General features: G+C 42.0%; 1 protein-coding gene across 1 annotated transcript in view; it reads left to right on the plus strand.

Moving 5' to 3' along the window:
* Positions 1-6231: 6231 nt before the first annotated feature.
* Positions 6232-14993, plus strand: part of PLD5 (phospholipase D family member 5) — a 971514-nt gene continuing 962752 nt past the window's right edge. The window contains exons 1-2 of the mRNA XM_069236559.1: positions 6232-6384; positions 10401-10537. Of these exons, the coding sequence (XP_069092660.1) occupies positions 6232-6384; positions 10401-10537 (290 nt within the window). The remainder of the gene's footprint in view (positions 6385-10400; positions 10538-14993) is intronic.

Below are 14993 nucleotides of genomic sequence, written 5' to 3' on the forward strand. Positions count from 1 at the left end.
CTCCTGCAACATTGCTATCTGCACCCCCCTTCTCTTGAGGAATGATAAAACTCTATGTCTTTTAGCCGGAGTGCCCATCCCCCCGACATTCCAGGTTATAAGATTGTAGTCTGCCATCCAGTGCTTGGGACCTGCTCGTGGCCGGTCTGGCGCGCCCTTGGTCTCAATATCCTCCCCCACATGCCCACTCCTCTACTGTAGTCAGATTTCTCCACCCATTTAGCCGATTTAACTTGGAAATGTAAACCCCAACTCCCCAACCCCAGGGCGCCTCCGGAACTGTAGGTTGCCCAATAAACTATGCTATAATGCAACTTTTTCAAACACATAACTGCAGTACTCTCCAGCCAAGTCGGACAGGCAAGAGTTGAGTCAGGGGGGGGGAGCCAGGTCCGGAGGGGCCACTCGTTCAAATAGTGTGCTATGTCTCTGGGCGCCGCTACCCGTCCGGGCTATATGAGCTCATCGGCTGTCTGTGGGGTCACACTCGGTGCTCGCGACAGGCCCTCCGAGTCCCCGGCAGAGGACACCATTGTATCATCGGACTCTTCTTCGGACCCTCCTCGGGGAGGGGGGGCACCTCACCACCCACCCGAGCCGCCGCTTCTAGGGCCGCCCTCCTGTCCGTTTCTCTCAGCGTTTGCGTTGGTGCCAACCGAGGGTGGTCACTTGATCTCTTCCCCTTCGGGGCTCGGCGGGCTCTTCTCGCTCCAGGGTTTTCACTTGCAGGTCGTACATTTTGGGATCCACGCCTCTCAAGCCATTCCCATGCCTCCTCCGGCGATTGGAAGAATGTGGTCTTACCCTCCACCATCACTCTTAGCCTGGCCGGGTATAGTAGCGAGTACTGGATCCCTTCGTCTCGCAGGGCTCTTTTGACCATTAGGAATGAGGTTCGCCTGTTCTGGACCTCCAGCGTGAAGTCCGGGAACAGTGTAACTTCCCCGTTCCCTACTTTGAATGGGCCCGTCTCTCTGGCTTTCTGCAGGAGGATGTCCCTGTCTCTGTAGTGCAGAAGTTTAGCGATTATAGCATGGGGGTCTGCCAGGGGCTAGAGGTCTCGATGGTACACGATGGGCACGCTCCAGGGTGTAGAAGGGGGTCAGGCATCCCGGCGCAACCACCTCGCTCAACCATTTCTCCAGAAAGCCCACCAAGTTTGACCCTTCGGTCCCTTCAGGGAGACCTACCATGCGCACATTGTTCCTCCTGTTTCTTCCCTCCGCGTCTTCGGCACGTTGTTCAAGTCTTGCAACTCTGCCGGTCAATGAAGTTACCTCCGCCGATATGTCTTTCTGCCTTGGTACAATGTCCGCTAATGTGGTTTCTGCTTCTTTGACCCTGTCAACCAACTTGTGATGGTCAGCTCTCAGGAGCCCCACCTCAATCGCGACCTGGTTGAAGTCACGTTGCAATGTTGATTTGGTATCCTCTATGGCCCCCAGTATCTTGTCTAGGGTGTCCTGAACTTTAATTTGTGATTGGTTTAGTGAGTCCGCTTCGCTCACCCCAGGCGGCAACTCGGGGTCCATGGTTCTATTCTTGTGACGGCCCTTGGGGGGCATCGGTCCGGCAAGCGGGCGCGCCTCGGAGGCCCCGGCAGACGGCCCGCGCGCGTTCGTGTGAACCACAACTGGGATTGTCCCTTCTTTTCGGGCTTTGGAGCTCAAACTTCTACTCTCGGCTCTTTTTGGCCGAACTCCAACAGCGCCGCTGGTTGTGTCTAAATTGTGGCTCCCAGGATGAGGGGCACTCTTGCAGTCGCTGCAAATTACTCCCTATTTCAGCCCTGGTGCCTATGTTTGGACTTCCAGTCAGGCCCCACCCCGGCAGCCAGATCCAGGCGCCCGCCACTGCCAAGGCCCAGTCATCTATCCAATGGGGCACTCACCCACTTTCCAGTCCTCTTTCCGTGCTCATGGGTGTCCACCTGATCGTGTTCGTAATCTTCTCTCCGGAGTCAGTTGTGCCCTAAGACGTCCGGCGGCTCCGCGGTCTCCCCACGCCGGACAGTCGGCCCGGGGCCGTCCGTTATGGGCACCTCTCTCCAGACGCAACACATGGGGATCCGTGTTCAGCCACCGGACCTCCACAGATGACACACTCCGTTAGGCAGCCCATCCCGATGCCTCTTCCGTGCCCAGGTACTCCAATTGGGCCAAGTACAATGCCCTCAGGTCGGCTCTGGCAAAGATGGGGCCCTTGCGCCCGCTCCGTCGCTTCCGTTGAGGGCTTACACCAGGGAGGGGTCCATCCTGGGCCCCCAGTTCCCTCCAACTGCGTCAGGGGCCCCAGGGTCCGCGATCTGGACTCGCGCCGCAATTGCGAGCGCAGCCGCAGCCGCCTTGTTCCTGCTGCTGTCGGCCGTTCACCACCAGGCCGCGGCTTTCAGCGAGGGGAGGGGCCGCCAGCCTCCCCTCGCAACAGTAAATTCAGCCTCTGATGCGAGCGCCGATGGTCTCGGGTTGCTCGCCTCACTCCGGCCGCGGCCGACCGCGCAGCGTCAGGCCGCGGCTTCCAGCAGGGGAGGGGCCGAACGCCTCTCTCCGCAACGGGGCAAACAGCACCGCCCGCCTCTCGCCCCAGGACTGCGCTGGGGGCCCAGTCGCGCCTCCCGGCGGTCCGCCACATAGAGCCCACACTCCATGAGCAGGCAGCCCGGACCAGCACGCTGGGAAGGATTAATCCGGCAGGCCCCTCCGGAGCTGGAAAATTAGGCGTCCGCCATGCTCCGGAACCTGGCCACGCCCCGACACAGGGAAGTTCATTATAGTTAACGAGCCAAGTCACTAAACGGTTTTGTGCCTGCAGTATTTTAATTTGTTAGTTCTATCGGCCATATTAAATTAACAGATTTGTGTTTGTAGTATTTGAAGTTGGCATTGGTAAAACTGTCAGTAACATTCCAATTTGTTAAACATAATTGGCAAACGATGTCATATTACCACAATAGTGAATGAATGAGGTAGTTTTGTTAACTCAGCGGACTAATACATTGCTTGCAGGAAGCTGTGTTTGTTCATACAATCACAAATTCTAATCCTGGTAAGTCTGCCCATCCTCTCATCCCTCTGAGAGTAATAAAAAAGAGTGTCTTTGCATTGGAGTGTAAGGAAAATGTTATTCAGCACCAAGATGGCCCATGAGGTGAACATGTGCTTTGTAGGTACATGTTATACAATGTGTTTTTCATTGCTTCTTAAATATATAATTGAACTGAAAGAACTCTGACAGCATTCCACACCAACAAATTAAAACACAACCAACACAGATCTAGTTACGTGATACAGCCAATCCTGCACACACATCCCAATTTTGTTGAGATGAAAGTGTTTACGAGATATTAGACCTCATTTGGATTTTGGTAGACAGGTACTTCTCCACGAGCATGATACAATACCTAGTCTGCCAAACTGATGGTCCACCTACTTTATTTAGAGTCTGGCATATTGTCATGTTTCACCTGGGGTGCCACTAGTGGCTTTGTTCTTGGAATCCTTACACAGATGGCCTGATGCACTTGCAGCCATTTGTACAGTTTAGGATACATAATGGAGTTGAGGGTCAGATGGATGTACAACCATTACTCATTTTATTGTGTGTGCGTATGTTTGTGTGTGTCAGAGAGAGTGTGCCTAAGTGTGTGAACAGATCGATTAGTTAGTGTTATCCACGACAAATAAGGCTTTCTTTCAATGTAGTCTTGAAGGAGGTGTTCATCAAGACTGAGGGATTTTTAGCAGGAATACATTTCGAGTGTTGTGGGCCCAGTATTTTAAACATTCAAACCTACAAGCAATCTACCAACTTCTGCATACATTATTTTAAAACAATTATAACTGAGGCAAACCTTTCCTGTGTTTGATCTCAGACTGAGGGTGGGAGTCTGTCCATGTCTTTCTGTCATGAAAACAATCTGAATATGAGCAACTTTGTAACAGCAATCAGACGAACATTCTGGCTTTCCTCTTGGATAATACATAAAAGGCAATATCTAGTAACAAGAGCCAAAAGGAACAATCTGTGGTACAGGCAGCAAAAAGAACAAGGGCAAAACAGATAGAAATAGAGGCTTTAATCATGCAGTCTGTAGTCCTGAAAGAGATAGCTCGAAGAGAAACGCAGCCTGGGGTAAACACAGACATCTATTTGTATTTGTATTTATTGAAGTTTGAAGCCCGACTGACACAAGTATAGGGAGACAGAGAAACAAAGCAAAGCAGCAGGAACAGCCAAGTCAAACAGTAGATTCCCAGCAATGACCCAATGAAGCAGCAGCCGCCAGAACACGCTGCAGAAAAGCAAAACAAACCAACAAAAGTACAGGGAGCACACTAGAGAATTGCCTGGAGTCCCAGTCTCTTCCTCATGTACTTAAAAGAGACGTGATACAACTGTGAAGAAGGGGAAAGCAGCACAGAAGGGCTTTAATTTCTTTTAACTGCTGAATAATTCATTAGGACGCCACATTGTGTCCCCTTTCATCCCATCACAAGGCAGTGCATAGCTGAGTTCAGCAGGAGGGACAGGCACATTTGGTGGCAACGAAAGAGAAATACATGATTATATTTTGCATGGGGGCATAGGAATTTACCTTCATTAACACCCTTGTTTGTAAAATCAAAAGTATACTGTGGGCACAGATGAAGAGAAGAGTCAGTGTCCTATACTACCAGTGGTACGATTTTAGACGTAAATGTATACCTGGTGGCAATTATATGTAAAATGGAAATTGGTCTTGGCAATGCAACACAGGTAGGTACCGGGTGATATTACCATGGCTCTATTGGGCAATTTTGAGTTTAATCTTCTGCAATGGAGCAGGGCATGTGAAAATTGGCATTACTGATTCGCCATGTTTCCTTGAGTTCTGTTCCATATGTCAGACATAGTTCCACCTGATATTTGTAGACCTATGTGTGCCCAGGAATGATGGGAAACTTGAAATCGCAAGTCATCTGGATACTGTAGGTTTCAGTCTCAAATGGGATAACCGGGGCACTTGGAATCATTCCCATAAAAAATCAAAAATTAAGAAACAGCCCTCAGAAAAGACTTGTACATGTGACTAGGGCAACAAACACATAATATCACATATTCTCTTCTCACACCTACAAGGAATAAGGAAAAATAACAGGGGAGTTGGGGAGGAGCAATGAAATAGGCCAAGATAAGAGGCTACAGGGAGATGACAGGTTTTCTATTCAGTGATCAATTCTCAGGGATGACTTTCTGAAAACATCACTTGCCAAAAGAGGTCAGGGCAGGATATTCCACCACAAAAACTGCAGATACACTGTCTGCCAAACAGATGGTCGACCCGCTTTATTTAGATTCTGGATGACTGTCATGTTTCACCGTGGGTGCCACCACTTGTTCTGCTGTTGGAATCCTTACACTGGTGACCTGATGGACTTCGGACCATTGGTGCAGTTTAGAACACATAAGGAGAGAAGAGGGTTAGATGGGTGACAGATGCTGAATGTTGGCACGATTGTCAACCAGGTATCATTTTGTCGTGTGGTGTGTGTGTATGTATTAGTGTTTTCCATGAAACATAAGATGTTCCTTTAATGTAGTCTCGAAAGAGGTGTCCACGAAGATTGACAGAATTTTGAATTTTAGCAGAAATATATTTTGAGTGTTGTGTGCCCAGTATTTGAAAGTGCAAACCAACATGTAATCTATCAACATTTGTACAACATATTTTAAAAACAATTTTCAATGGGGCAAATCCATCCCATGTGCTTGATCCCATAATGGGAGTATGAGTCTTTCCATGTCTTTCTATCATGAAAACATTCTGAATTTAAGGAATTTTGCAACAGTAATCAAATACAATTTCTGACTTTCTTCTTGGAGAATACATGGAAGGTAATATCTAGCAACAAGAGCCACAAGGAGCAAGCTTTGGAACTGGTAGCATAAATAACATGGGTGCAACATGTAGAAATAAGGCTTTAATCTGGGTTCAGTAGTCCTGAAAGGAATGGCTCGAAGAGGAACGCTGTCTGGGGTAAACACAAATATCTGTTTGTATTTATTGAAGTTTGAAGACCTTCTTACAGGAGCGGAAAAAGGCAGAGAAACAAAGCAAAGCAGCAGCAGTAGCAGCCAAGTCAAAAAGTAGATTCCCAGTGTAGGAAAGTCCTCCTTTTTACCCTAGTCACCCCCAAACTTTTTGGACAGGTACTGGTGGTTGTGGCTGTGCCCTGACCCAGCACTGAACTGATGAAGAAGCAGCAGCTAAAACATGTTGCAGAAAATCAAAACAAGCCAAAACAAGTAGCAGGCAGCACCCTAGAAAACAGCTTAGTATCTGGATTTTATGTCCCCAGTCTCCTTCTAATGTACAGAAAAGAGAAGGATAAAGCTTTGGCAAGGGTAAATCAGCACAGGAGGGATTTATTTTCTATTAACTGTAGAATTATTCATTATTGTTAGAAAGTGGTTCAATTTATTTTGTAATACTTTATTTAATAGAGTTTCAGTGATAGATAACAAAATAACATAATTGCTCAGGGTCACAAGTGCTATCCATAGAATACCTGACACATCAATATACAAAAAGGCATTATGCTTTCAGTTTATCATAGCAGAAGAACAAATGCAGGTTAAGCAGGATATGTTACTCGAGGCAAAACGTGGCACAGTTGTTGCAGAAATCAGAGGTAGAAATGGCACTATCACGGGGCAGGTCCACACTCTGAGGGTCCACTCAGTCGGGGAAGGTTAGGAATAGAGGAGTGAGACAGGTAGGAAAGAGTATGACTTCATGGTGAGTAAGTAGTCTTGTAATTGTGACCATATGTCTTCGGGCCTTGAGGTGAAGGGCTGCAACTGTGATACGTCTTCACTAATGTTATCGCAATGAATTATGCTTTTCATCCAGGCAGAGTCTCTGGGGCATTGGTCACAACCCCAATAGAGCCCTAATTTCTGTTTCACGAGTAGGAGTGCAATCGAGGTGATCCTGCGGATGCCCACAGGGATATCTTCAGTATACCCCATGAGTGTCAGCAACAGGGTGGGTGTCAGTGTAGCACTCATTATGGTGGAGACTAGGGAGAATATGGTGGTCCAATAGTGACCTATGAGTGGTCATGTCCATGTGTGGTGGGCAAAATTAGCCTTCGTGGCATGGCATCTGGGACAGTGGAACAAGCGAGCAGGTTCGATGCGCACTAGAGCTTTGGGTGTGGTGTAAGCTCAGTGTAAGAATTTAAATTGTAATAGCTTATGTTTATGGGTGATAGACACAAGCTTGGTTTGTGAACAACAATAATACCAGACTTTGTCGTAGAGTGGATGACCCAAATCAGTTTTCCAGGCTCTCTGGCCCATTTGGAAGAGTCAGGATTCATGGCAGGGCAGGTTTGGTAGAGAAAGAAAGTGGTTTATTATTAAGGGCAGGTAGGTACCCACACTTAGGAGCAACAACACAATCAGAAATAAGGTCCAGTCAAGGTCTCAATAAATGAATCCTTGCTCAACTCTTGGTGGCTTGGCCCATGAGCATTTAGGCTTAAATTAGGAGACAGGTGTGTAAAGCAGTCAATATGAACAAAACAGTAAATAAGTAAGATACAACACACAATAAGTATTCAACACCAATTAAAAAAAAATAGGTAATATTTGTATCTTTAAAATGACACCAAAATGGCAACCATCTAATGTAGGGAACTGGAGGTATGAATTTTTAAAGAATAGATAAAAAGTTGCACTTTCTCGTGCCTAAAAGTGAAAAGCACCAACTGCCCATATCTCGTCGCACTTGACCGGCTCAAAGCCAAAGTTTGAGGCTGACAATAGAGCCCAAGTTGCTGAGTGGTAGACCTCAGTCAAAATTTTACCTTTGCACTTAGTCACTTTTTTGGTTCTTTTTCCTCAGTTTTGAGGGAGGTTCCTCAGCAGGCCGATTGCGAGTCGTCACTGTCAGCTTGGTTCAGTGTGAGGCCTCAGTGAAATCCTGAAGGTCTTGGTTCTTATCGTCAATGGCCAGAGCTCTAGAGCTTTCAGTGGGACAAACCTGATTTTCAGGCCGAATCGAGGTTCGAAGTCGCCCACTTTCCTCTCGTCGACTGGTCGATCACTTTATGGAGCTTTTGTACAAAAATTCTCCAAACGTCTTCAAACTTCTGGATCTTCTTCCAGAAGGTCCTTTTGGGGTCTTGGAGTGCCCCCAACACTAGCCAAGGTTCCAGAAGCTCTGAGTTGATCCTTGGAGTTGTGGGACTACAATTCCCACAATGCACATGGTAAAATCATTAAACATCAATGGACACTGGTCAGCTTATTCTTCTAGGAGTTGATGCATGGGACTCTTGGTAGCTCCTTTGTACCTATTGCTTACAAGGAGTCCACTCCTGGATCTTGGAAACCCAGCAAAACCCTCTTTGTGGTGAAGCCTAGAATGTGCAGCAGGTTTAGTCCTTTTCAGAGTGCAGTCCTTCTTGGTACAGACCAGGGCTACAGCAGGGCAGTCATTCGTCTTCTCATTTCTTCCAGCAGGGACCTGAGTTACTGGCCAGCTCTCTCACTTGTATTCAGGTTTGTGAGCTGGCTAACTTGGGGGCATCTCGGACCAATGGAGTTCTGGGTGCCACCCTCTTTAATGAACACTTCATTAGGAGTGTGATACATTTTTGTCTCAGAAAGCACTGTGCCCTAAAAATCCAAAATGGAAAACATCTCTCCTGGAGGTTCAGGTCTTGCTAAGCCCACCCACAGGTGTGGCTAACGTTTCCCTACACTCCCCTTCCAGCCCCTGTCCTAATCTAATTAGAGATGCTCTCATCTGCTGGGGGTGTAGGAAATGGGGGAGATCTGGTTTCTCTCCCAAATGTCTTTCCTCCTTTGAAGACCAGTTTGGCAACCCAGCCCCCTTCCTGCTCTGGCATTTGTAGCCGCAGTTCTCCGCCCACCAGATGGTTCCTTTGTCTCAGCCCAGGCCACTTCACACCTCATCAGAGCAGCCTGGCCAGCCTGTCAAAGGCTGTCCAATCAGGGGAGGATGATACAACTCTAACTTTAGCTAACCTTAGGAAAGAGACCTCAAACTCTTTCCCTGTAATAGTTATGATAAATCTAAACAATTAAGGTAAGGTGCCACTTCATGTTCCCTTTCATCACATCACAAGGCAGTGCATTACTATGTTAGGCAGTAAGGCGAGGCATGTTTTGTAGCAATGAATCATTATATGTTGCCTGGAGGCATAGGAATGCCATTTGTTCATTAGTGGACTCAGACGTATACATTGGGCACAAAGAAAGAGGAATGGCAAATCCCTATAAAATCAGTGGTACAATTTCAGGCAACAAACATATTTACATATAGGGCAAATTGAAGTGGTCTGATCATAAGGCAAGGTAATGCAGCACATGCCATTGCACTTACCAGTTGACCAAGTTTAATCATCTGGAATGGGGCGCAACATGAGAAAAAATGGTATTGCCTGATTCACCATGTTTTTCTTGAATTGTTTTCCATATTACAAGCATAGTTGCACCTGCCTTTTGCAGATGCAGCAATGCTGGGAAGCTTCTATTCACATTTCATCTGAATATTGAAACATGCCAGCTAGGGTATGAAAAAAAAACATAATCCACCATATTCTCTTCTCTCAAGCTAGAGGAATTCAGAAACATTATCTCTGGAAAACAATGGAGGAGGCCAAAGTTAGAAGCCACAATGAGAAGACAGTTATTTATTCAGCGACTAATTCCCAGATCGTACTTCCCAGGTGGCTGTATTCATGAAAACAGCACTTGCTAAAAGAGGCCACCAATACTTGGTATCACCCAAATAAGTGTAGCTTACATTTCTCCACCAAATTGAAGGATCTTGGGGCTATTCACAAACTGCAGGGGTTAATCACAAAGGTCTCTTACCTTTTTGAGTAATTTACATGTAATTAGCTCTTACATTTTGAATAACTGTACACTCAGTTTTGTAAATAGCCAAAAAGTAGTAAACTAACTCAAAAGTGCAAAGTACTCAAACATTTAAGTTACATATGTGAACCAGTCCTTAGGGTTACATGGCAGTCACTTTAATAACAATACTTTAGGATTCATAGAGATCATGTTTTAGAGAGAGGCTTTTTGCGTAAGGCTTTTTGCTCATGATCTGAAGGGGATAAGAGTCATTCCAAGTTGACCATAGAGGGCTTATGGAATATCCTGAAAAATCTCTTTGGGTAGCATGTATTGTCTACCGAACGGTTAACAATGTGACACATGGGAGGAAGTGGAGATGTTTCCTAGCTGCCCCACAATCTCAGAATTATGAGCACACAGTAAATATCCATAACATGAAATCCATGCATTTGAGTTGTATAACACCTTCTCAAATGGACGATAATGATTCTCAAATTTTATATTTGTTTAATTTCTTTCAGTCTCAACAGAAATGCATTGTGGTCTTCGCATTGGTTTGCTGCTTTGCCGTCCTTGTTGCACTGATATTTTCTGCAGTGGATATTGTGGGAGAGGATGAAGATGGAATATCAGAAGATAACTGTCAAAATAAGTGTCGGTAAGAGGTAACAAACAAAACTTCTCTTTTGGGGTGCCAATTTAAATTAAACCCAGTGTAGTTAGTGCCACAGGAGGTTCAATTTTGTAGTTTTATTTTTAAGAAAAGGGTTATTTGTAATAAAACTAAAAAGCTGGTTGAATTTGAAAAAAAAATGAATATTTGCATGTGAGGTCATATTAAAATTCTTTCGGTAGATGATGAGAAAACGTACATAACATCTGCACTATTGCTGCTACAGATAAACAGTCAACACTGCCAGATATAGGGTTATCAATAAGTAATTTTCCTAGGAAAAATAGGGCTAAAATCCTGAAAATGTTGAAAAGATTTAGACAGCCTCTGTGAATCTGGGAAGTTGCATGCTTTTTTTGTGAATGTTCCCCCTACTAGAGGAAAATAGAAAATGCAAGCATAAATGAGAGGTCTTATTCAGATGTAATGCTCAGTTGTTTTTTTCTGTCAGCGGCAATATTGTTAATTTGCAATTTTCACTGGTGGGCACTGCTTCCTGCAAAAGTGTTTCAATAAATGATTTGTCAGGAGAGGCTTTTATAGGCTTATACTGGAGTTTTGGGAGTCTTTCTCCTGTTGCAACAGCTTTCACATATAGTGAAATAAAACAGTAGGTGTTCAAATTCAAAGGTAGCAACTTACTAGTTTCACTGTCAGATATAGTCAGCCTGTAAAACCTAGCAAAATATAAATAAAAGTGCACATCTACTGGAAAAATAAAAATAAAAAAATACTGTAATAAAAAAGAAAAGCAACAAATACAAAATGGAGAATTGATCAAGATTATTAATTCTGCAATAGGCTGACAAAAGAATGATCCCATGAAACAGAATGACATGATTGGAAAATTGTGTTTAAGCTCTGCCTCTTGCCCTAAATCTAACCCTTACACTATTCCAGACCTTTTGCATATCCCTATCCTTAACCTATGCGTATTCCTATCCCTATCTTATCACTATCCCTATTCCTATCCTTATCCTTATCCCTATCCCTACCAAGTTTACTTTCAAATGTATGTAGATGACATACAGATTATTTTCTGATTCAACAAGTAACCAGGGTCCCAGACCAATACTAGCAAATGTTTAAAACATGCACTATAGGTTACAAATTCTGATAATATGACTGTTAGACCTCGACATGCTTTTGTCAATTCACTTGGAAGCCTGGGCCCTTCCCTAATTACATACCAAAAATAATCTGGAGTTATTTTTGGTACATGACATTCATTTGCAATTCAGATCAATCCAATTGTCAAGGGAGTCAACCTCCATTGTCCCAGTTGTGTTCATCCTCTTTCATTGCTTTTCTGAACTCTTGCATGTTCTGTCTCTACTCTAACTTCTGTGGCTTTCTCAAAAGCCAGGGTTTCCAGGATTTATCACTATTCATCCTAACTAGGTTTGTTGGTAGTGATTTACATATACATTATTTGGACATAGGCTACTAGAATCAAATTGAATGCTATTTGTGATTGCAATGCATTAAATGCTGGTCACTTTCTCCAGCATTCATGCATATTAGCATAGAAGTTGGTCAATCTGTAAAGGAATGGAAAGAGGACAGAAGTAATCTGGTGCCAGGCTCAATGCCAATAAACCTGAGTTCATCAAAGTTGACTATTACTTGAACTAACATACCTACTTGATGGTGACATTGAGGACAAGTAGTTCTTATTTTGTATTTGGGCTCTTTAATCTGGGAAAAGTTGCAGTATCACAAAATAGTGATTAATCTGCATTGAGAATGGCCTTTTAGTTTAGTGCATACATTTTACCATCCTGTACTGTACGTGTATGAATCTTTCCCACTAACATTCTTGTATAAAGATTGTACATTTGCTTACTGATATGGCTTTTGTGAAGTTGTATTAAATGGGATAGTACAGTTTCAAGAGATTAGTTGTTTCTTAATTGTGCCCAAGCCATAATCTTTGATCAAAAATATAATTTCTAAGTCTTTGATAAACAGTGTAGTTGAACATATCAACATAATAAAAGTACATATTTCCCAGCCTCTTTGTTTGTTGTAATTTTTAATTCTCTGTGTCTACTTGGTGAACCTCGGTCAGCCATTGTTGAAGTTGTGTATGTAATTGCTTGTTATTTTGTGCCCATATTCTCCATAAAATGGTTCTTAAATCTTTATGTTTTAAAATAATACAAATGTCCCATTTTGTGTCCAAATCATTTAAGTTTATCGCTGTTAATTAAAATTCATAATCTCTATTTCATATTTGCCCATTGTCAAAGCCTCCAATTTCGAGTTGTTGGTAGGTAAAATGCAATTATTCCAAGCATTTCTGCCATTTTTATTATTCTAAATTCATTTAGCAGTCATGATTTGTTAATTTTAAGAAAATATATTAGGTATTTCAAGAACAGCTAACTGCATCATGAAAAACATGCTTGAAGAATGCCCAGTATGAGCGGTAGCAGGCCTCACCCAGAATCCACTAGAACTTGATTAAAGGGGACAACAGGATATGCTAAAAGGCCATCATATATGCACAGCAAACACTGGGCATGGCCACAGGATATTCTCAACAGATAATGAAGCAAGGTTGGGTAATATGTAATTGCAACTTTTAAGATTTTTCCTACTCGTTTCTTATTTTTTTCAATTTTGTCTAATTTGGCTGATTTAACAAAGTGATTTGAAATGCATTATTTTATAATTATTTTTATGTGATCCTCACAAAAATCCAGATTTTTTGCATTCACTAACTTGTCTAGAAGCATTTTTTTTTTTTAAAGGCCCGATTCACGAAGCTGAATTGCACTTTTCAGTGAATTACTAATTCTGGCGATTCCCATTTAGTATATTTCCAACTATTAAAGTTTTAGCACGAAAATTAATTTGATAAGAGTTGTAGGATTTTTTATTTTGTTTTGCATTTAAAATATATAAATATATAAAATGAATTTACATCAGTACATGCCATAAAAATATTTTTGATACTTATTTTTTAGTTGAGTTATACTTTACAATGTGTGATCTCTGCAGCAACTGTGAAGCCTCCTTATGGTAAAGTATATGGAAAATGTAAAAGTAATGTATTTTGCTTGGAAATAAATAATAACATATTTGTATATTAATAGTTATGTAAATCCATGTTATATATTTATTTTACATTTAGAACAAATACATAAAATGATATTGCAGTATTAAATTAATTTTGAAAAAGACTTTTAAATAATGGAAAAATAAAAAAAATTAAATGAAAATACTTTTCTGAAATTAAAATTTAAAAGAAAATTTATATATTTAATGTGCATTAATTAACTAATAGAAGTGTTGCACATAAATATTTAGAATCGGTTAAATTAGTTTGATTGTATTTTAATTATTTTATTAAAAATATTGTTACTTTTTTCAACTTCAAAACAAGTATTCTTTTACCATATTTGATATTTACTTATGTTTTCATCTATTTAATAAATGTAATTTAATATGTCATTATTTGCTATGGGGTTTTATATTATGTCCATACCACCATTATTTTCTAGGGAGGGGTATTGTAGTACCGGTGGATGGCCATGGGTGGCACTGGGTTACTACTTTTGTATTTTAATAGTAACTTAAACTTGGATTTTGTGAATAAGCAAAAGTACCAAATTTTCTCAAAAGTGTAAATTACTCAGAAGTATAAATTACCTTTCTGAGGCCATAAGTGTTTATTATAGAAATCAACAGCTATGCTCATAGGCAATAGTGTGAATTGTGCTGGCAAACGCAGGTGAATAAAAGAAGGGACAACACTTTAATCCTAAACACACGCTAGAAAACAGCAACAAATAAAAGAGTAATTTTTCCCTTTAAAAAACAAATGCTGCACCACATTAAGGAAATGATCACAAAGAATACAAACACATTAAGTAAATTAATTTACTAGATATTATTCAGACTATAAATTATGGCCCTTACATTTTAATCTATTTAGTTTTGACTTTACACAATAAATAGCACACATGATGTAAAAGTTCTTTCCAGCAGTATCCTGGAAAACATTCATTCTTGCTGTCAGAATGCATAATTAATGTTATGTTATATTCACATATGTGTATACTTTAGGATTTAGCATTTGAAGTGGTTTACAAATTTCACAAACAATATTTTATTTGAGTTTGCATCTGTTTTGTAGTTTTTGTAAAATATATTGATCAAACCAAACCGATTTCTATAATTTGCAAGCACATTGTGCAAAATCATGGCATAGCAAACTCTCCAAATCATAATGTAAAGTAACACATCTTTACAGTGTGTATTGCCATAAGAACTCTCTATTTTCAAGATGATAGCTGAAATGTTCAGTGCTTATGTAAATAACCCCCACTGTGCTGTATTGTAAATGTAAATTAGCACTTGTATAGCGCACTACTCACCCGTTAGGGTCTCAAGGCGCTGTACTCATACCGCTATGGAACCCCTCCTGGCTTTT

The sequence above is a fragment of the Pleurodeles waltl genome, chromosome 5 (assembly GCF_031143425.1).
Source record: "Pleurodeles waltl isolate 20211129_DDA chromosome 5, aPleWal1.hap1.20221129, whole genome shotgun sequence".
Lineage (NCBI taxonomy): Eukaryota > Metazoa > Chordata > Amphibia > Caudata > Salamandridae > Pleurodeles > Pleurodeles waltl.